Source organism: Pelodiscus sinensis, chromosome 4 (genome assembly GCF_049634645.1).
Source record: "Pelodiscus sinensis isolate JC-2024 chromosome 4, ASM4963464v1, whole genome shotgun sequence".
In the NCBI taxonomy this organism is placed as follows: domain Eukaryota; kingdom Metazoa; phylum Chordata; order Testudines; family Trionychidae; genus Pelodiscus; species Pelodiscus sinensis.
In genome coordinates, this window is record NC_134714.1 from 71,429,096 (window position 1) to 71,451,825 (window position 22,730).

The 22,730-nt window shown below is 43.5% G+C and overlaps 1 protein-coding gene across 3 annotated transcripts in view; it reads left to right on the forward strand.

Annotated features, from left to right (window-relative positions):
- The window catches only part of LOC102453174 (serine/arginine-rich splicing factor 5-like), a 20,156-nt gene extending 14,135 nt beyond the window's left edge, over positions 1-6,021 (forward strand). For 2 of the 3 annotated variants that reach the window (XM_075927347.1, XM_075927348.1), the window contains exons 6-8: positions 2,612-2,682; positions 3,440-3,550; positions 4,557-6,021. In XM_075927347.1, the coding sequence (XP_075783462.1) occupies positions 2,612-2,682; positions 3,440-3,550; positions 4,557-4,788 (414 nt within the window). In that variant the 3' untranslated portion in view covers positions 4,789-6,021. The remainder of the gene's footprint in view (positions 1-2,611; positions 2,683-3,439; positions 3,551-4,556) is intronic. The other variant, XM_075927349.1, reaches the window with a different exon arrangement.
- Positions 6,022-22,730: the final 16,709 nt, after the last annotated feature.

The following is a 22,730-nucleotide window of genomic DNA, read 5'->3' on the forward strand; positions in this document are numbered from 1 at the left end:
AAAACTGTTTAAAAACACAATTGCTTCTCTATAAAATTCCCTGTATACAAATTTAGTTTAGTTTTGCAGCCATAATGCATCAACTTTTTAACTATTAACATTTTAAAGTAGTATTAATATGATAGATTAGACTAGCAATACAGTAGTCACTAAAATACTGGTTTTTAGATTATCCCAAGAAATGTTCTGGTCTTCATCTCCCTTTGGAAAAAAAACTAGCTAACTTGAATGAAGTAGATGCAATACCTTGTCTCCAAAACTTGTAGGCATCTTGGGTGTGTGCAGCTCCCCAGGATTTAAGACAGACTGTAATTTGATTTTAAAGCCAGCACATTCAGATGCTACAAATAGTTAAAACGTGTGTCCAGATGATAACTTTCTTCCCATTTTATGACTTCATGTGTGTTTAGAGCCAAACTAGTATTTTTAATTACCTACGCCCATGACAGCGCAAATTTATTGCGACTGGTTTTTTTGTCAGCTCTGCTAGTTCTCCTGAAAATAAATTATAGTTGAAATTGATGATCGATCTGTGATTGCTAAGAGAAAAATAAAAGCCGTGTCTTTAGTTTTAATATGAATGGTTATTCTTTTTCACAATTTTGTGTTCTTTAAAAATGTATTATCTTAAATCTTTAATTGCTGAAGATTATGTGGATATATTTTTGTGAATAAGGTGCAACCAAACAGTACCCCTTGTGAATTGTCAGATTTCATTGCTGCTGCTTTTTTTGTTTGTTTTGTTTTTTTGTTAAAGAGATTATGTTGTTTTAAGGCCATTTGTTGTTTGAAGGAGAGCAGTGTCCTAAAACTTCTTACCTATACAAACTTGCATCTTCTCTCTTCAAATAATATTGTTAGTGTCTTAATGATATCTCCTTGTTCTGTTATACAACTTTTTAGGGTTGTGATCCTTGGCAAATCAGAGTTTAAATATTATATACATTTGTTTGGATGGCTCAATTTTAGAACCTAAAACAACATAAACTAGAATGCAGGTTTATGTGATTGCCTTACTTAATTTCATTTTCTTAGCAGCACTTCTAAATTAGAGCATTTTTTTCTAGGTTAAGAAAACCTTTGATTTTATTAATAATAAATGTATAACTTGTTGGGTGAAATCCTTGCACCCACTGAAGTCCATGACTTCAGTAGAGTCAGGATTTCACCCTTTATCTCTGAATTTCTGTACCTATGTTTAGTTTGCAGTAATGGTTTTTATATGTGGCTGTGGATCATGTATTAAATGTGCTAGCTCAATGAGATTGTTTAGGTTTTTAAACATTTTAAACAAAAGTATTTTGCAACCTAAAGTGTAATTCAGATGTTCACTTTTAGAACTAAATTATTGAGCTTCATTAACACATTAAACTGAGCCTTCCGTATGCTGTAGCAAATGTTCTAAAGTTTATTTCTTAGTTTTTTGTTTGTATTTTTTCTCAAATACATTTCTAACCAAGTGCATTTTGAACCTCTTTTAACAGCCTTGCTTTGGGTTAACCCTCGTTTCTCTTGTGTGGAGAAGAGAGAGAGCCCAAGAGTTTGGGGTTTCTAGTGGCTGAAATTCTAGGGCTTGGCCTGTTCTGAATTTTCCTTTTGGTTCCTATGACACTCCTGTCTTGGCGATCTAGATCTTGGTTTGTCCAGGTTTGATCTCGATTTGGCTAGCACAGGTCAGCCGCAGGTTCTGTATCCACTTCCGGATGTTATCAAGTATTTTCAGGGTCTCTGGTACATCCCCTTGAAGCGTATTGCTATGAGCCATTCCTCTACCCTTCTCATGTAAGGGAGTTCCTCTTGGCCAGCTAGGTAGTGGACAAGCGACTGTTTGCTTAAGGTACCTGCTTATGTCATCTGACCACTTGTGGTATATTGCGGTAAGTAGCCTTGGGCTATAAAATGCACAATATTATTTGGAGAATATATTGTTTTTAAGTTTTGAAACTAACTTATAAATATAATTGTACTTATCTTTAATCAGCTGTAACATTATTTGTTCATGTTTTATACTGTGGGGCAAGTAAAGATGCTATAGTGTATATTCAGTCTCTTGAAATTAACTACAATATCTCTTTTTGAAATAACACTGAAGTGACAGACTGATGAAAGCCAGAAAATCAGTTAAGACAGATTAACACTGAATATTCTGCCTTTTTTGTCAGTTTGCTATAATCATAGCATTAATTGAACATAGACATTTTGCATTTAATTTTTGTGTATGTATCTTTACATGGGGGAGGAAGAGAATGCATATAGGCAATTTTAAATGTGCAAGATTCTAATTTAAACTAGGTTTTCCAAAATAGTCTTTATGGTCAGTTATAAATGTTCACATATAATAACATATAACTCCTTATCTGGTATAGTTAGTGTTAATTAGTGCTTTAATTGCTGCATCATGTTTTCATAAGAGCTGCTTTTGGGTTATGGGCTTTTAATTTAAAATCAATTTGTTTTTATTTTTGTAACTGTTACTAAGTTGGCTGAGTTTGAAAAGAAGTGTAAATGCAAAAATTGTAACCTGTCTAACAGAGAACTTTACTTTTTTTTAACTTACCGATAGCTTGTTAGTGTATTTCATGTTTAAGCTGAACTGTAACTTTTACTGCAGGACTTGAAAGATGTTATGAGAAAGGCTGGAGAGGTGACCTATGTGGATGCGCACAGAAACAGGAATGAAGGGTAAATCCATAATTGTGTATATATCTGGGCAATACCTAGATAACAAAGATCCAATCCTCCTGCTGTTTCAAAATGTAAAAATCACCGTACATAGAGCTTATCTTAGCTGTTCTTTCACAAATTTCCTTTTAGGAAACTTGTACAAATGTTGACACTCCATTAACATATGCTTAGGGACTTGTTGGGGCTAGCCAAGAAAAAAGAAATTGTGCCAGGAATATCGCTGTTCTCCGGTGAATCTCAGCTGCCAGATCAACTCTTACAAATGCAATGTAGACAGGTGCAACTTAAAGCTGCCCTGATAATGTTTGGGGGGAAGAGAAGTGTAAATGAGACCAACTAACCAAGGGAATTATATTTACTGCTAATGTTTTAAGGAGGCAAGAGACTTGGCTCATTTATGGTCCGTCTTCCCTGAAAAGCTTACAGGCAGATCCTCAAGTGCCATACCTTGTAATAGCTTGAGTGACTCCCAGCTGATGTACAGCAACTGAGATCTGCCCCCAAGTGAGGACTTCAGAAGTTTGCCTTTATCATTCAGTATGATTTAAAATGGGTGTGTACATTGGAGGTGGTTAGGATTGTTGTGTCAGTCCTGTTACTAATCAAGCTAGAAAATCAATTTTAAAGAGTTAAAACATGAGCCTATAGAGCTATAAGAATGCAGACTGTACATGCTAATGAATATAATTTTTTTCTCTGCTTTACCTCCATTCTCTCCCATAACTTATTTTTGTGACTTCTTGATGCTCCCTAGTGTTGTGGAGTTTGCATCATATGACGACATGAAGAGTGCATTGGACAAGTTGGATGGCACTGAGCTCAATGGGCGCAAAATTAAATTAATTGAAGATCGCAAATCACACAGGTATGTCACCTGGCCCGGTAGTTCTGGATGTTGGTATTAGTACTGCCAAGTTGTAATATTTAACTCCTTTATCAATTGCAGTACCATAGTAGAAAACCAGTTTTCAGCAGTCAGTGTATTATAAAAAACTTCAGACAAAATGTATATTCAGAAAAGATGTATTTTAAGCACAGATTTGAGTTTTATTTGCTGTATTTTTGGTGAAAAGAGGATTTTATAAAGAGAAAATCTGATTTTTTTTTTCAAATGGACAAAATGAAATAGATTCCATCCAAAATTTGGCTTACATTAAAATGGTGGTAATTTAGTAGAAAACTTCATCCATATCTTTTCAGATGCTTTTTCATTATTCAGTTTTCAGGAATTTTGCAAAACTGCTTTTCTGGCAAGACCCAGTAAAAAGCAACTAATGTGTTTTTAAAACTATTCTGATTTCAACATTTTTAAGTGGTAATGAAATATTTTAATGTCAGTTCCATCATAATTTAAACAATGATCTGTTTTGTTAAATGGAAAAAGATTGATGGGAGAGCAAGGGATGCAATTTTCAAATCTTTAAGCTTGCAGAGTTCTTGTGATATTTAGACATGTTAACATCTTACTGGGAACCCAAGATTTGTCCCTAATTTCCATATTCTTTTCTAGGGGGAAAAATGACTAATGTATTCTTGTGTTTGCGTTTTTCTTGATAGATGAATATAAATTGTTTACATTTTCTCTGGGTTTAGTTGACTTTTTCTTCTGCTGTACAGGAGACAAGTAATTGGAACTGATGTCTTAGGACTCCTTGGATATCCCTTGTGTAGGACAGTCTTAAAGACAATATCTTAAGAGCCTGAATGTTTTGTTCAGTGCTTTGAGTTCTGTAGATAGAAATTTTATGGGTGCAAAGTTCTTTTTTAAAAAAATAGTTAATATCCATTTAAATTCTTAATTTAAAAGTACTCCAGAGTAAGACCTTTTAATGTGTTTTTTCTCACCCCACCCCACCCCACCCCACCCCCAGAAGCAGGTCTCGTTCGAGAAGTTACTCAAGATCTCGCAGCAAGTCCAAGTCTGCAAGGTCTTCTCGGTCATCCAGTAGGTCTCGCTCTCGCTCTCGCTCTCGCTCTCGCACACCTGACAAAAAATATTCTCAGAAGAGCCACCACTCTGGTGTGCAGCCATCTTCTCCATCTCCTCGTTCTTCCAAGAAAAAATCTCGTTCTCGGTCAAGCTCTGCTGAAAGCCGTAGTTAGTGTATTCCAAAAGATGTGCCAGTGTGTTTAATTGGAGTCATATTTCCCTAAAAGCTTGAGACAAATAACAAACAGGGGGGAAGGGGGGAGGGGGGGAGAGTTAACATGATGAGGGACTGTCCACCTTTTTCATTACCAAAATGCATGTCATCAGACTGCAGCACATGTAACTGGCCTTCTCTATCTCTGATGGAGGTAGAGCAAGGGTTGCCAATTAATACAGTGCTTTATTTCATCAGTAAACAACATCTCACCTAGTTGCATGCACCATGTACACATAATGTAAGGTTTCAGGTTGAGTCCATACACTGCATTTTTTTCAAAGATCTTGCCTTCCAAAACCACACATTTGTATTAGTTTTGGGTGTTTTTTGTTTTTGTTTTTGTTTTTTTTGGGGGGGGGGGGGGGAGAAGTACTGGATCTGTAGAACCTGAAACATAGATTTTATTCATTAGTCAGACTTTCTTTTTTGTAAGTAGATAACTTAATTCTTTTAATGGCTTAATATTTGGCTCATCCCCATTGCTGGGCTGAACTGCCCATTAAATTCCATTCATAGTATACAGGTGTCCTTTAGTACTTGTCAGTACATTACTGCCTAATTAGGTAGTGAGTGAATCAATATCTTAAGGAGTCAATTTCCAGTTATAGTGGGATACACCATGACCAGGTGACAAAAATTATCAGGATTTTCTTTTAGTTAGTGAGACTTCCAGTAGGTAGGTGTAAGGAAGAGTGTGGAGGGCCCTCATTTGACAGATGAACCCGTTAGCAATTCTATCAGATATACAAGCCTCCTATATATTTTCTGGTTTTTAATAGTTTATAAAAGCAGCATAGCTTTCATATCCACAAGAGTATGATGCTAAATAGTATGAACAAATGTGACTAACCATAGTTAAAATGGTTAATGAAGGGAAAGTTTATTTCAGAACCTGACAGCAGGAAAAATTTCCAGTAAAAGTTTAGTTAAGGTCATGACAGGAAAACTTGGTAATGTCTAAGATTAAAGAGAAAGGGTATCTTCCTTAAATTTACCAAATGTGCAATAGTTTTGATTAATAGGTATTTCTACTGCAAATAGTACTGTAGGTTCTTATAGTTTATTGTGATTAGTATTTTTTGGCTTTTGAATAATTAAAAGAAGGGGAATCTTGTTGGAAATAGTTTGTAAATCACACCCTAAGGCATACTTATGTTAAACATACAATAAACAAGTGTCTTCTTGCTGAGTGGAGGAGTTTATCTTACTGCTGGTATAGTTCATTTTGTAAAGCCTTTGTCACAAATCATTTGCTTTTATAAAAATGTATGTTTACATGCACGCTAACAAAACAAACTAGAAACTGCAACATTTATCATCAGACCCATTGTGGTGAGAAAACTAAGCCTTAGAGTTTTGCTGTCATGGTCATCTGATGGCTGTTCGGTAGCCTATGTGAAATGAGTTGAAGGCAAATGGCAGCATGAGTATGTTTCATAGCTATGTCAGATGACTGCCAGTCTCAGCAAAAATGCCAAGAATTGAATGAGCCATAGCCACTAAATTACCCCATCATCCCAGCTTTGGTCCCCACATTAGGACTGAAGTACATTTGCTGAAAAGAGTGGGGGAAATTTGCCTTGCCTATTCTATTTCTGCTCTGTGGATACAGGACTTCTGTCTTCAAGGTTGGCACTTTTCATAAGCATAACTATTGCTTCTAATCTTGTGTTTGGACATGGGGCTCCTAAGGGCTTGGTGTGCTTTTAATACATTAAGACTTCACTCGGATGCAGGGTACAAATGTAGGTCACTTAAACAAACCAAATTTCATAGCCTACGCAGTTCATATTGTGACACCAACATACAACATTTGAAGTCCTGTGCCTCTTCTGAACAGACTTCAAAAAGTAAAACTGTGAAATTTGACACAGTTCTGTTGGGGAAAAAAATGAAAAAAATCTGCCCTGACTATTTTTGACTGTCATTTCTAAGCTTTCGTAAACATTAAATTATGGTTTCAGGTGACTTCAGTTACTGTGGCAGTTTGGATTGTGTATCTGGGAGTGTTTGATCCTTTGTTTCCTTGATTTCCTTTGATCAACCTCTCTCAGCCTTGTTGATCAGCCTCCCCCTGTGTGGCTAACGAGGGGGTAGGCCTGACCTAGGTGAGTGGGCTTTAAAAGCAAGAGGCAGAGGGACCAGGGAGGCAAAGTGAGAGAGCGCTGCAGGCAAAGGCGTTTGAGAGGGAATTTGAAAGAGGGAGTCCTAATATGATTAGGAAGACCTGCAACACCTTTGCCAGCACTACTTCTGTCTCCTCTGCCAATGCCTGGAGCCAGACAGACCACCTGACCATGGATGCCTCTGCCCAGATCCTGGTGTGGTTTTGCAGGGACTGTGGCTTGCAATTCCCACTTACTGATATCCAGGCTGGGGAGACCATCCAATGCAAAAGGTGCCTGCTGGTGGAATCTCTCAGGAAGCAGGTAGAAGAGCTACAGGAGGAGGTGGCTAGCATGAAGAGCCGAGTCCATGAGGAATTCCCTCAGAGCAGTGTTTCCTGATTTTATTTGGCCATGGAACCCTTTTCAGCTTAAAATAATTTCAAGGAACCCCTAGGGTTCCCAGAGTAAAATTTGTCAAACAAAACAAACAAAAAAACAAAAAAAGCCCCGCCAGAATTGGTTGAGCAAAAAAAATACTCTGCAAAATACTCTGCCTCTTTAAGAGGGGGCGGGGTAATGCCACATTCTCGCGGAACCCTTACTTTTACTTTGCGGAACCCTGGGGTTCCATGGAGCACCAATTGGGAAACACCGCCTCAGAGTATTCAAGTGGAGATAGCTGAAGCTGAAGAAGTGACCCCGTTACAAAAGACTGCTGACACATCACTGGTGGAGGAGGAAATGGCTCAGTCTTAGGGTGGATGCTGGTCACTACTGGCAGCAGGCAGTGTTCCACCCCTGCTCCCTACCCTCCCACCGCGGTTCTAGAGAACCATTCTGTTCTGGATATGGGGGATAAGGAATCACCCCCTTGGGCAGAAGAGAAGAAGCCTTGTACCCCCAAGGCTGGGAGGTTTGCAGCTACTACTGGGAGGAGGAAACATAGGGTAGTGGTGATTGGAGGCTCTCTTCTGAGGGGGACGGAGGCACCCATCTGTCACCCTGACATAGTGTGTCGGGAGGTGTGCTGCCTGCCAGGAGCCCATATCCAAGATGTTACAGATGGATTGTCATGGATGATCCAGTCCTACTACCCCATACTACCCATCCATGTAGGCACAAATGATATTGCAAGGTATGATCCTGAGCAGATCAAGAGTGACTACAGGGCTCTGGGAGTACGGGTGAAGGAGTTTGGAGCGCAAGTGGTATTCTCTTCAGTCCTCCCTGTCAAAATTAGGGGCCGAGGCAAAGACAGGTGCATCCTGGAGGTGAATGCCTGGCTGCGAAGATCGTGTCGCCGGAAGGGCTTTGGCTTCCTTGACCATGGGATTCTGTTCCAGGAAGAAGGAATGCTAAGCAGGGAAGGGGTTCACCTTTCGAGGAAGGGGAAGAAAGTATTTGGATTCAGACTGGCTAATCTAGTGAGAAGGGCTTTAAACTAGGTTTGACGGGGGCAAGTGACCAAAGCCTGCAGGTAAGTGAACAGCATAGGGACCTGGGAGATGAGTCAGAAATGGGAGGGAGAATGGGTTGTAATAGAGATAAATGAGGAACAAGGCAGAACTATGGGGCAAAATCAAATCAGTATCTTAGGCTATGTCTAGACTGCAAGCCTCTTTCGAAAGAGGCTTTTTCGAAAGCTATTTTCAAAAAAGCCTCTTTCAAAAAAGTGTCTAGACTACACCAGAACTTTTGAAAAAGCAAGCTGCTTTTTTGGAAGAGAGCACGCAGGCAGTCTGGATGATCTCTTTCAAAAATGCACAGTTTGCATTACATAGCGCCCTTTTTTGAAAGAGCACTTTTGAAAAAAGGTGTTCTCGTAAAACAAGGTTTTCCACGGTCGAAAAAACTGCCACGTTCTTTCGCTTTACTTTTGAAAACTCAGAAGCAGTCTAGACGCAGGGGAAATTTTTTGAAAAAAGGCCACTTTAAAAAAAAAAAAAAAAAAAAACCCTGTCGTCTAAACACACCCTTAGATGTCTGTATACAAATGAAAGAAGTATGAGAAATAAGCAGGAAGAAAGTTGAAATGCTAATAAATAAACACAACTACGACATAGTTGGTATTGCAGAGACCTGGTGGGATAATACGATTGGAATATTGGTATAGAAGGGTACAGCTTGCTCAGGATGGATAGGCAGAGAAAAAAGGGAGGAGATGGTGCTTCGTATATTAAAAATACACTTGGACTGAGGTGGAAATGAACATAGGCGACAGACTTGAGAGTCTCTGAGTTAGGTTAAAATGGGTAAAAAACAAGGGTGTTATCATGCAATGGTCTACTACTGACCACCTACCCAACCAGAAGAGGTGGATGAAGCTTTTTATAAACAAATTAAGAAAATCATCCAAAGCACAGGATTTGGTGGTGATGGGGGGCTTCAACTATCCAGATATATGTTGGGAAACTAACACAGCAGGGCATAGATTATCCAATAAATTCTTGAACTGCATTGGAGACAAATGTTTTTATTTGAGAAAGCAACTAGGGGGGAGCTGTTCCCCCTATTTGTTAAAATCAAATCTAGGAACTGGTTGAAAATTTGAAAGTGGAAGGCAGCTTTGGTAAAAGTGATCATGAAATCATAGAGTTCATGATTCTAAGGAATGGTAGAAAGGAGAATAGCAAAAGAGAAACAAAGGATTCAAGAAGGCAGATTTTAGTAAACTAAGGCTATGTCTACACTGCAACGCTATTTCGGGATAGCAGATTATCCCGAAATAGCTATCCTGCGTCTTAACAGCAAGCCTGTAAGGGATATTTTGGAATAGCGCTTTATTTCAAAATTTGGAGCTGTGTAGACAGTGCCAAATGCTGAAATAAGATACACAATTTGCATAACTCAAATTGCATACCTTATTTTGAGTTATGGTGCAGTGTAGACGCACCCTAAGAGAGCTGTCAGGTAAGGTCCCCTGGGAAGCAAGACTAACTGAAGAAAGTGAACACATATAAAATTGACAAATCAGATTTTAGAACGGGGGAGATTAGTGTCCCTCCCCCTTCCCCCCCTTCTCTATTCTAAAATCTGATTTGTCAGTTTTATGTATTCGCTTTTTTTGATTGCATCCCTTTTGTATATATGGTCATGCCAATTTTCTTCCACTATTTGATCTGAGGAAGTGGGTCTGGCCCACGAAAGCTCATCACCTAATAAACCATCTTGTTAGTCTTAAAAGTGCTACATAGTCCTGTCTTGTTTCAGCAAGACCAGACTAACACAGCTACATCTCTATTACTATTTAACATAGTGAGTGATAGTAGAAATGGGAGTAGGCTTAGAAGTTAAAAGAAAAAACAAGTTAAAAATTACTTAGAAAAGTTAAATATTTGCAAGTCACCAGGTCCTGATGAAATGCATCCTAGAATACTCAAGGAGCTGATAGAGGTATCTGAGCCTTTAGCTATCATCTTTGAAAAATCATGGAAGTCAGGAGAGATTCCAGAAGATTGGAAAAGGGCAAATATAGTGCCCATCTATAAAAAGGGAAATAAGATCAACCTAGGAAACTACAGATCATCAGTTTAACTTCTGTGCCAGGGAAGATAAAGGAGCAAATAATTAAGGAATTCATTTGCAAACATCTGGAAGATAGTAAGGTGCTAAGTAACTGCCAGCATGGATTTGTAAAGAACAAATCATGTCAAACCAATCTGATAATTTTCTTTAATAAGAAAACATCTTGTGGATAGGACAAGGGAGAAATGGTAGATGTGGTGTACCTAGATTTCAGTAAAGCATTTGATATGGTCTTGCATGACATTCTGATCAATAAACTTGGGAAATACAACCTAGATGGGGGCTACAGTAAGGTGGGTGCATAACTGGTTGGAGAGAGTAATTATTGATGGCTGAGTCATGCTGGAAGGGCATAACAAGTGGATTTCTGCAGGGCTCTGTTTTGGGACCGGTTCTGTTTAATATCTTCAGCAGCAATTTAGATGGTGGCATAGAGAGTAAAATTATTAAGTTTGCAGATACAACCCCTCCCAGCGTGGTGGTAAGTGCTTTGGAAGATAGGGTCATAATTCAGAATGACCTGGACAAACTGGAGAAATTGTCTGAGGTAAACAAGATGAAGTTTAATAAGGACAAATGCAAAGTGCTCCACTTAGGAAGGAACAATCAGTTTCACGCATACAGAATGGAAAGTGACTGTCTAGGAAGGAGCACTGCAGAAAAGGGTCTGAGGGTCATAGTGGACCACAAGCTAAATATGAGTCAACAGTGTGACACTGTTGCAAAAAAAGCAAACATGATTCTGAGATGCAATAACAGGAGTGTTGTGAGCAGGACACGAGAAGTCATTCTTCTGCTCTACTCTGCGCTGATTAGGCTTCAATTAGATTGTGTCCATTTCTAGGCATCTCATTTGATATGGAGAAATTGGAGAAGGTCCAGAGAAGAGCAACAAAAACGATTAAAGGTCTAGAGAACATGACCTATGAAGGAAGATTGAAAGAATTGGGTTTGTTTAGTTTAGAAAAGAGAAGACCGAGAGGGGACATGATAGCCGTTTTCAAGTAGTATCTAAGGCTACGTCTAAACTACGATCCTCTTGCAGAAGAGCAAATGCAAATGGAGCGCTCATTTGCATTTCCTCTTCCTTTCCCTTTTGCACAAAAAAGCGCTGTGTAAATGGTTCCTCTGAGGAACGGCTCTTACGCAAAAGGGGGGTTTTGCGCAAAAAGGCGCAGTCTACACAGCACTTCTTTGCGCAACAACCTCTTGCACAAAAGGGAAAGGAAGTGGAAATGCAAATGAGAGCACGACACATGCAAATGAGTGTTCCATTTGCTCTTCTGCAAGAGGATCATAGTTTAGATGTAGCCTAAAAGGGTGTTTCAAGGAGGAGGAAGAAACATTGTTCTTCTTGGCCTCTGATGATAGGACAAGAAACAATGGGCTTAAATTGAAGCAAGGGAGATTTAGGTTGGACATTAGGAAAAACTTCCTAACTGTCAGGGCGGTTAAACACTGGAATAAATTGCCTAGGGAGATTGTGGACTCTCTATCACTGGAGATGTTCAAGAGCAGGTTGGATAGACTTCTTTGGTGCTGCTTTGAGGGCATAGGACTGGACTCGATGAGTTCTCATGGTCTCTTCCAGTTCTATTCTTCTATGACCTTCTTTAAAATTAAAATGTTAGTGTTTAATATTTCTTCAGTTAGTTCAAGACAGACCATATGTGCACTCACCCCTTTTCCTGGCTTTGTTCCTATAAGGCAGAGCTACTCAACTTTGGAAGCCCTGGGGCCACATTGATGCTCTCAGCACATGCCGAGGGCCACAACTTAAGTGTGGTTGCATATACATGAAAATATATACAAATAGCTTCTTTCACACCGACGGGCATGAATACAAAGATGACACAACAAGACTACACAATACACAGGCCCCATTTATGTCAGTTCTGCTGATATTAATAAAATGCAGTAGTTACCCAATTTCCATCCATATGACGCACTTTTAATGAGTAATGACAGTCCAGGAATGTAACTACTAAAACGCATATCAGAAGAAGATCATTATATTGACTATTTTTTTGTTTTGGCTCCCACCCGCAGGCCGTATGTTGAGCCCTGCATAAATCCAAACGGCACTGCGGGCCACAAACAGACTGATTACAGGCCACATGTAGCCCACGGGCTGTGTGTTGAGTAGCCCTGGTCTACCCACCAATTCTGATATATTTTCTTTGTACCTGTATAATTGTACCATTTTGGCTAAAGGTAGCATAACTTAAAAAAAAAATAGTAGTTACACCAATGCAATCTTTAATGTATAAGGATTAAGAATATAATTATGTACAGTTATTCCTTTCCATACAGGAATATGTATGATATGTAGACATCTTCATACCAGCATAATTGCATCCACCCTGGAAGGTTTGTACAGGTTGAACCTCCCTAATCTAGACTCACCTGGTCTGGCAGCATCAGTGACCCAGTGGGTGCTCCAGGACTGGAGCACTCACTGAGGAAAAACAGCAGGCTGGGGCCAGGAGTGTCATGGGACCAGGGAAGAGCAGATCCTACCCTAACTGGGGAGCAGACTCATGGTGCCTTGGGGGACCTGCAGCTAGGAGTGGTGGAGGGGATCAGCATTGATCTCCCCTGATCTGGTAAATTCCTTGGTTTAGGAGCAGTTAGGACCTGAGGATCCCAGACCAGGAAGGTTGAACCTGTACTCCTGTATACAGACCAGATATAAATATTCCTAATGTTTCTAAACATCCCTTCTGCTCCCCCAAAACAACTTCTAGTCCTTTATGATGATTAAAGGAACAAAAGGGCAAAATACCCATTTTAACCACTCATTGCACCTTTAATGCTCCCTCTGTGCACCAACAGAGTATACAATAGTTTGAATTTTAAAACCCCACCTTCAGTCTCAGGCAATTAGTGAACACTAACTGCTCCTAAACCAAGGAATTTACCAGATCAGGGGAGATCAAAACTGATCCCCTCCACCACTCCTAGTGGTAGGTCCCCCAAGGCACCATGCGTCTGCTCCCCAGTTAGGCTAGGGTCTGCTCTTCCCTGGTCCCATGACACTCCTGGCCCCAGCCTGCTGTTTTTCCTCAGTGAGTGCTCCAGTCGTGGAGCACCCACTGGGTCACTGACGCTGCCAGACCAGGTGAGTCTAGATTAGGGAGGTTCAACCTGTACAAACTTTCTAGGGTGGATGCAATCATCATAAAGGACTAGAAGTTGTTTTTGGGGAGTAGAAGGGTTATCTTTAGAAACATTAGGAATATTTATATCTGGTCTTCTGTTTCTTCTGGAAGATTAACGGGTCCCAGCAATGGATTTGGAATTGAAGGGTAAGTGTGGTATCTTTAACAAACTTCCTTTCTCTCAAGTTTGTGTTAAATGTTTGAAAAACAAAAGAATTCAACCATCTGACTAAAAGCTGTTCCAGCTGTGAATGGCACAGATTTCACTTTTATGTAGTCCTAATTCCATCAGTCTGTAGTCTCCATCAACATCCAGGATAGGCAATCCCACTATTTAGTCACAATTTAGCCTGCCTTGTCAAATGCCCTACCCCAAAGCCATGGGCAGGATATAGGACCATGGGTTGTATAGCATCAGTTCTCTCAATGGTTTATTTCTATATCCTTTCCTGGGGAAAGGGAAAGGGGAGGGGAGGAGAGTGATCCAGAGAGGAAGGATCATCTGGTGGTTAGGGTGCTAGTCTGCAGTTTGGGAAATTGAGTTCATTTTTCAGCCTCCTAGCAGAATAATTGTGAAATTGGCAATTTGCTTAACCTCTCTGCCTCAATTCTACTGTCAAATGAGGCTAATGGCACTTTCCTACTTTGCAGGGGTGCGGTGACGATAAATACAGGTTGGACCTCTCTAGTCCAGCACCCTGAGGACCTGAGTGGTCCTGAAGGAGGGAGTTTGCTGAACCAGGGGAAGTCAGGCCTTAGGCTCTCCTGGGACTCTCCTCCTGGCCACCAATTTGGTCAGTGCACTGCACTTGGCCACTGGCAGGGTTCCACTCCCAGCTGATGCCCCGCTCTGGCCAGTGTTTCCTTCCAGCCAGCATGGCTCCCTGGTGGAGCCCTGCTTTGGCCAGAGGGCTCCCTTCCCAGCCCTGCTCTGGCTGCTGGTCAGGCTCTCGGCCCAGGCCACTGGCCTTGCAGGCTGCCTGCCAGCTGAGATCCCAGCTGCTGGCAACCTCTGTGGCCAGGGCTCTCTAGTCCAGCAACAAATGTGGTCCGGCTGGATCATGGATGTTCCCAGACCAGAGTGTCCCAGACCACAAAGGTTCAACCTGTACATTTAAAAACAGAGAGCCACTAAATATTTGGAGGGAAAGGGGCATAAAGTACTGTCGTTGGATACGCAGAACCGAAAGGTAGAATGTGACAGGTTGTGGGAAAGGATTTAGGAAGATGCAAGTTTCAGAATAAAAATAATTATCCAATAACATGTTACCTGAATTGTAATACAGAATTTGAGGTAGAAGGGCTCAGTCTCATTTCCCTGTCATCTGTTCTCACTGACCTGCTCCAGCTTTCTTCCCTATTGGCTCCATGCTTTATGATAATTCCATAGGAAACGAAACAGTCTGATTTTTGAAGCTAATCTCTATAATTCTGTAGGAATATGTCTACACAGCAACATTATTTCAAAATAACATGTTATTTTGAAATAACTTAGTCTGTGTCTACACAGCAGGCACTTCAAAATACTGTCAAGCTGGAGGACTCCTTACTCCAACTCCTGTAACCCTCATTGTACGAGGAGTAAAGGAAGTCAGAGGAAGAGTGCTCTATTTCGAAATAAGTGCTGTGTAGATGCTCCCAATTTCGAAATAAGCTACGCAATTGATGTTGCTCAATTTGCATAGCTTATTTTGAGTTATGCCCTGCTGTGTAGACGCACCCTTGCTGTGCTATGACTGTTGAAGTCTATAGGCCCTAAATCATCTGTGCAGGGCCCTAGTAAGTTATAGAGTACTCTTTCAAAAAGGCAGCATTTCAGAGGCTATAGGTTGTCATGACCATGATGTTCTGCAGAGCAGTCATGGGATTAATTTCCACAAACCTCTGGTTAGACTCCCTTCCCACTCAACTTCTCTCCCGAGGGGCCAGGTCATCCCTTGTTAACAGTTCCAGACAGAAATGCTGCCCTGGTCAATACCAATTACTGGCAGCTGAAGCACCAAGGCTATATCCACAGTGGGAACTGAATGAGACAACTTTTCATTCAAAACATTAAAAGAAATCCAAATCCCCTGAAAGAAAAAAGTTTTGCTGTGATATGTGCCAGTGTTAACAGCACGTAGGCAGGAGCCCTTTCATTGGGGGCAGAGTGTTTTGTTGACAAAAGAGCTGACAAATAGCGGCTATGCAGCCATGTCTCTAAAAGCTGCACAGTAAAACAAAGCCTAAGGCAGGAAGTTACAGCATGCAGCTTGATACTAATAGCAGGAATCCAGCCTCAGCATAAACTCCCTGAATCTGTTTCTCCAGCCACCTTAATATCTGAGATCAGTGGGTATTTGGCAGTCTCTGGGGTCACTGGCAAAATTGAGAGATTTGGTCACTTGCAGGTGGTGCTGAAACCTCTTCCTTCAGTGACTCAAGCAATTTCAGAAGCTCCTGATCATCACAGTGTTAAGCAAACTCTCTGAGCTCAATAATTGGCATAAAGGCTGGGCTGGGCTGGCTAGTTCTCAAGCAGAGCTGAAGGTCTCAATCTTGACCAGCATGTAAATTGGGTCTAGGTCTCTCCTTTTCTCCCAGTTACATCCTGTCCAGCTCAGGTCTCTAGTATCTGGAAAATCCAGGAGGTAGATGGAAACATAAACATGGTGTAAGGGTATAGTGCCATACTGGTCAACATATCTCACATGCCCATGCCTTCCTCTTATCCCAGCTCTGATCTCCTCATTGTGGTCTGAGGCGGTCAGTGTGCAGGCTGGTTAATATAATCTCCTGCCCATGTTCCTTACTATAGTGAATTAATGTTCAGAATCACTATGGTCTATTTGGAGGACACAGCAGCTAAAACAGAAAGAGTATGTCTATGGGATCAGGTCAAATTAAGATACACAACTTCAGCCATGTTAATTACCTAGCTGAAGTTGAAGTACCTTAACTTGACTTTTGGCGCTGTCCATGCTACAGGAAGTTGAAGGAAGAACACTCTCCCTTCGACTTCCCTTACTCCTCATGGAAGCAGCATTACTGGCATTGACTGGAGTGCCCCTCTGTTTGAATTAGCGTGTCTTCACTAGACCCACTAATTTGCACCCTGGAAGATAGACAGCAGCAGCTTCCATCTTCTTTGTAGTGTCAACATACCTAGAGATGCAGACTAGAACTGCAGCAATTGCCTGAATTACAAAACTACATTGACTAGAAAGAAGCAGCTCTTCAGATCTCTTCTTCTGATAGCAGATATAAGTTTGTATGCCTTTTAAAGCGATACTACACAGCAGTGATCCATCTCCATCAGTCTGTTGTTTTTTATGCTGTAGGGCTTTTTTATTTAGTTAATTTTTTTGATGCAGTTTTTCCCCTCAAAGCAGAAATTTTTCAAGGAGAATGAGGAGTGTGTCGTTTAAAATGACTAGCCATAACTGCCATAGAAATATACGATTGTGTATAAGAGAGAGATTTGAGCCAGAATTTAAATAAAATAAATCTAACCAAACATCAAGCAAGGAAACAAAAAAGGTGATCAATGTTCATAGGCTAAATATTGTGGGTGTGAAGCCTCAGGTGTATTATGTATTTATATTTCTTCCCACTTAATACAACACCTTTCATCCAAGGATAGGGAAGCACTTGATAAAGACAATAGAATCATAGGCTGGAAAGGACCTCAAAAGGTTATCTGGTCCAGATCTCTGCACTGAGACAGAATTAAGTATACGGAGACCATCCTGATAGCTGTTTGCTCAGGCAGATTATTATACTTGGCTATTGGGATAATTTTTCTCAAACTCCACAGATGGGGAAAATGAAGCACAGAGAGGTTAAATAACTTATCCAAGGTTACATTGGGCAAGTCTACACAGCAGCGCTATTAAATAACTATGTGAGCTTCTACACAAGCTTGTTATTTTGAAATAATATTGAAATAACGTGTGTCATATGCTGGATTCTGTAGCCCTCATTTTAAGAGGAATAACGCCTATTTTGAAATAGCTATTTTAGAACAGGGCATGTGTAGACAGGGCAGCTGGAGTTATTACAAAATAAGTGGCCTCCAAGAAATCCCATAGGTGTTTTGCTGGCCACTCTGTCCACACTCATCAGAACTCTATAGTCCCCCTTCCCCTGCAGGCTTTAAAGGTGCAGCCACAAGGGAAAGGGCATGTGACACACAGCAGGCCCTGACAGCCCTGAGCCACAGAGCAGCAGCCTGCACAGTGTTGGCAGCTGCCATGAGTGACCCTGTTGCTCCCACTGAGCCCTCCACAGCTGCAAGGGAGCCGGCCCCTGCCTGGGGACAGAAGAGGCAGGCGCTTTCATTGTTTAGTGCCCAGGTCCTGGGCCTCATTGAGGTCTGGGGAAAGGAAGCAAACCTCAAGGATCTGACTGGCTAAGCAGCAGTTCTGCAGAAAAGGACCTGGGGATTACAATGGATGAGAAGCTGTATATGAGGCGACAGTGTGCCCTGGTAGCCAAGAAGATGAATGGCATATTAGGGTGCGTTAAGAGGAGCAGATCTAAAGAAGTGATTAATCCCCTTTATTCAGTACTGGTGAGGCCACATCTGGAGCAGGCAGGGATACAAGTCCTCTCCCTGTGGGATGCCACCGCTGATGACCCTGTATGTGTGGCACAGAGGGAAGCCCAGCCACTCCATGGTCCCCTCTCACCCGCAGGCTCCCAGTGTGGTCGGCATCTTCCCATGCCTGCTTGTCCCTGGAATGTGGGGGTAATAAGACTCCCTCCTTGGACATCTGTGCTCCTGTGGGAAAGGGCCCACAGTCTAGGCCACAGATGGCCTTGCTCGAAGCACATTGCCTTTGTCTGACCCAAAACCTTTCATCCTTGGCTCAGAGACGAGGGCTGGCTTCAGGCACAGTGTCTCCTGGGAAGACTGACCTTCTCTTTGTTCTACACAGCTGGGCCAGCTGTGAGAAGGGTGCATTCTACACCTCCTGTGTCATTTCCTGACCCCACATGACCTGTAGATGCAGGTGAGCTCATGAGGACCTCCAGAGAGAGCACATTGCCTCCCTTTATGCCCCGGCAGCAGTCCCTGGTCTGGCAGGACTAGAAACTGTAGGAGGACCTGCAGCTGCGCCATAATACCTGGCAGAAGCTGCTGCAGGAAGGCTGGACCATGTGTGTGGCTTTCATCACTGTCCTCGACCGCCTGGTGACCACTCCTGCCTTCCCCCCATAACCTCTTCTATGGCTACTGAGGGCCCTGCACAAGAGGCGGTGGAACCACTTGAGGCAGATGCCAGTCTCAGTCCCATCCCTGAGCTTCTCCTCCCCCTTCTTCCCCTCTCTTCCAGGTTCTTTCCCCAGTCCCTCCCCAGTTACATTTACCCCCAATTAATGAAACACAGTTTATTCTTTCAAAACAAAAAGTGTGGTTTATTGGATCTGCAGGGTGGGGAGAGGGGAAGGGGGGAAGTTGAGCAGGGGAAGAGAGGGCTGGGGGAGGAAAAGCACACTGGGCCACTGCAGAGGCCACTTGTGGAGAGGCCCAGGGAGAGTCTCACAGCTGGTCCTGGCTGAGACTCTCCCTTAGGACCTCCTAGCTGAGCACAGCCCCATGATGGGCCTGCCGGATAGCAGCATGTGTGGCTGGTTGAAGGCCCTACTGAGCCACTCAGCCTCTGCTCCCCACCCTGGCAGGAACAATCTGCCTCTTATGTTCACAAAGGTTGTGGAGGACACTGCTCACAGCCACCACTTGGGGGACATTGCGCTCACTGAGGTCCAGCCAGGGGAGGAGGCAACAGAACCTCCCTTTCAGATGCCCGAAGGCGCTCTTCACCACAATGCGGGCCCTGCTTAGCCTGGCATTAAAGCATTCCTTGGTGGGGTCAAGGTGTCCGCTGTAGGGCTTCATCAGCCAGGGGAGCAGAGGGTAGGCTGCATCCCCTACAATGCACATCAGCATGTCCAAATCCCTGACCTTCATGGTGCAGTTGGAAAAAAGTGCCAGTGTGCAACTTTTGGAAGAGTCTGGCATTTCAGAAGACATGGGCGTTGTGTGCCTTCCCCAACTACCCAGTGTAGATGTCCGTGAACTTAGTAGATGATGGTGTGCCAGACAGTTGAGAAGTACACCTTGTGGATGATGTATTCGGCTGACCAATGGTTGGGGGCCTGGATGGGGATATTGGTGCTGTCAATAGCCCCTTTTTCTCTCTCTTCCCCCCCCCCCCCCCCCCGCAGTTGGGGAAGCCCATGGTGGCAAAGTCGCCGATGATGGAGTCTACATCACCCAGGTTGATGACCCTGTGCAGCAGGATGGTGTTGATGGCCCTCACCACCTGTAGAAGGCAAACAGAGAATCACAGGGCTGCCAGGGCCCTTGGGAGTCCCCCCAAGCCCAACCCCTCCTCCCCCCAACACACCAGGAGCAACCCCAACTTGCCCCATCCCCCGGCATGGCTTTGCGAAGATGTAACTGAGAAATCTGCTGGGAAGGGGGCTTCCACCACCAGCATCGCTTCCCCCTTCCCTAGGGAACCCCAATCCAGCAGTTCAATACCCTCCTGGGACAATAACACGAGAGCACCATACCTGCATGACCACGCCTCCGATGGTCAATCTCCCCACACCAACCTTGTTCCCAATGGCTCAGTCGCTGTCCAGTGTGGTGAGCTTCCAGAGAGCAATGGCTACCCGCTTCTGGAGGGGGATGGCAGGTTTCATATGGGTGTGCCATTGCCTGAGGACAGGGGTGAGCCCCTCACACGGTTCCAGGAATGTGTCCTCCTCCTTGCAGAAATTCTGGAGCCACTGCTCCAGGACAATCCAATCCCACTAGTCAGAACAGGTTGTGTCGCCAGAAGCGGCAGTGCACAGTGTGCAGGGGAAGGAGAGTGGGGTTGAGCTGCATGAGCAGCACATGGAGATGAGAGGAATTGCCCTGCAATGAGCTGGGGCTCCTTCTCCTGCAGAGCCAAGAGGGCAGCCTGCAGAAATCGCACCAGGAGGTGCAGCATGAGACCTTAGAGTGGTCGACTGCTTGGAGGCAAGCCTGGGTCCATGGCAGGAGTACTCCGATGTCAACAAGGACAACTATAGCAGGCAGAGAAAAGGCTTTGCCATCCTTCAAGGAGGTAGGCAAAGGTGAAGAGCCTGAGACACGACTGTACAGGGCACGAGCCCCAGATACCCTCAGGCAGCAGCTCCAGGAAGTAACTGCTGTCCTGATACCCTGCTGAAGTGCTTCTGGGTGGCTTTAAATGCAATTAAGTGGCAAATGAGTGTAGACAGGCATGTCAAATTCAAAGCCTACTGAGGGCCGCATGAACGAAAACTGATAGCTTTCAGGGCCACCTACGGTTCCCAGATGGTTTGTCGAGCAAAAAAAAAAAAGGTGCCTGGCAGAAATACAGCCACCAAAGAAAATGTACTTTGTCAGAAAATCATAGTTATTTATTATTATAGATTATGGTTTAGGTATATTTTATACTATTACAATAATTTGATGTGTAAAATTATTTGCTCATATTAAATAATTTTAAAATTAATTTACATTATTTGTAATTTAAATATACATTTAAGGTACTTTTAAATTTTGTATATGATACATAATTTGTTTTGTTGAAATAAAAACAAGTATAGACCATGGTTAATCAAATAGAATAGGCATCTGGGAAAATTTCAGATGCTTTGTAAGTTTGAGGTTTTGCATAAAGATATAATTATTCATACAATTGCAAACAATTGACATATTTATTGATATAACATTAATAGACATTTTGTGATTTTATTTGGGAATAAATAAATAATAAACTAAATATTAACAAAATAACCCCTTACTCTTCCCCAGAGCTAGGCACTCCCATACTCCCGTTCTAACCCAATCCCCTTCCACACCCCCAGAGCCAGCCCCCCCCAACCTAATGCCTCCTCTCTCCCCCATGGCCAGGCACTCCCAACCCCCCCCCTCCAACCTAATGCCTCTCTGTCCCAGACCCAGGCTGTGCCAGGCCCCCCCCAAACCTAATACCTGGGTCTCAGAGTTGGCATTGCCACCTGAGGCGCTGGGGTGGCATGAGCACAGCGGCCAGCTGTGAGCGCCTGCTGGAGTGCCCAGCACAGAGTGCCCAGCCGGCCGTGAGAGAATGCGCAGAACAGCCCGGCTCGCCGTGAGCAGTTGCTGCAGCGCAGAGCAGCCTGGCCGGCTGTGAGCAGGCACTCGGCCACATGCTCCGAGCAGTCAGTGGGCCACACTTCATTCTCTTATAAAAATATATTGGTGGGCTGCAAAAAATTTCGATTGGGCTGCATGCGACCCTCCAAACGCCTGGTGTAGACACTATTTCAAAATAGCTATTTTGATGGGCGTTTGCTGTGTAGAGGTGCGATTTCAAAATAAGCTATTTCAGAGTTTGTCTTCTGAAATAGCTTATTCCAAAATGAACATGCAGTGTAGATGTGCCCACAGTGAGTCGGGGTAGGGCATCACATAGCCAGGATTCTGGGTTTTGTCAGTCTTGTGCTCTTTAGCAAGTAAGCTAGCTGAGGGGCCACAAATGCTCACTCTGGGAGAACTAGGAATCCATATGTGATGGGGCCTGCCCACCCCGCACTGAACAAGGGGGAGTGGAGCAGCCTATTGGGTGGAATATGCCCCTCCCCCATGGCCCCGCTGGGCATGCTCCCAGTGCAGCCCAGGTATAACGCCTGCAGGGCAGCTCAATAGGAGTTACTGCCCGAGGTCTGGAGCCACAGCCGCTACCACTGGAGAAAGAGCCACCAGACCAGCTGGCTCCGCCGCTACAGACCCTGGGCCGAGCTCGGCTGCCCCACTGGCTACGATGTGCAGCCAATGTAGCCGTTGTCGCCGCACCAGCTGCTGACGAGCCTCAGGCCGACACCGCACCCTACGCCACTGCCGCACCCGCCGCCGGACCTGCTGCTGCCACCGTGCCTGCCAACACCGCAATCTGCACAGGCAGGTGGGGCCTACGTTATCCAGGGTGACTGGGTAGGAAGCAGCCCAGGGCGGGGAACCGGAGGTGTCCCGGCGGGCTTGGCACATTTCAGGGAGAATTCCCTGCTGAGCCAGTGGTGGGAACTGTCCTCCACTTATAGGGCCCTGGGCTTGGGCC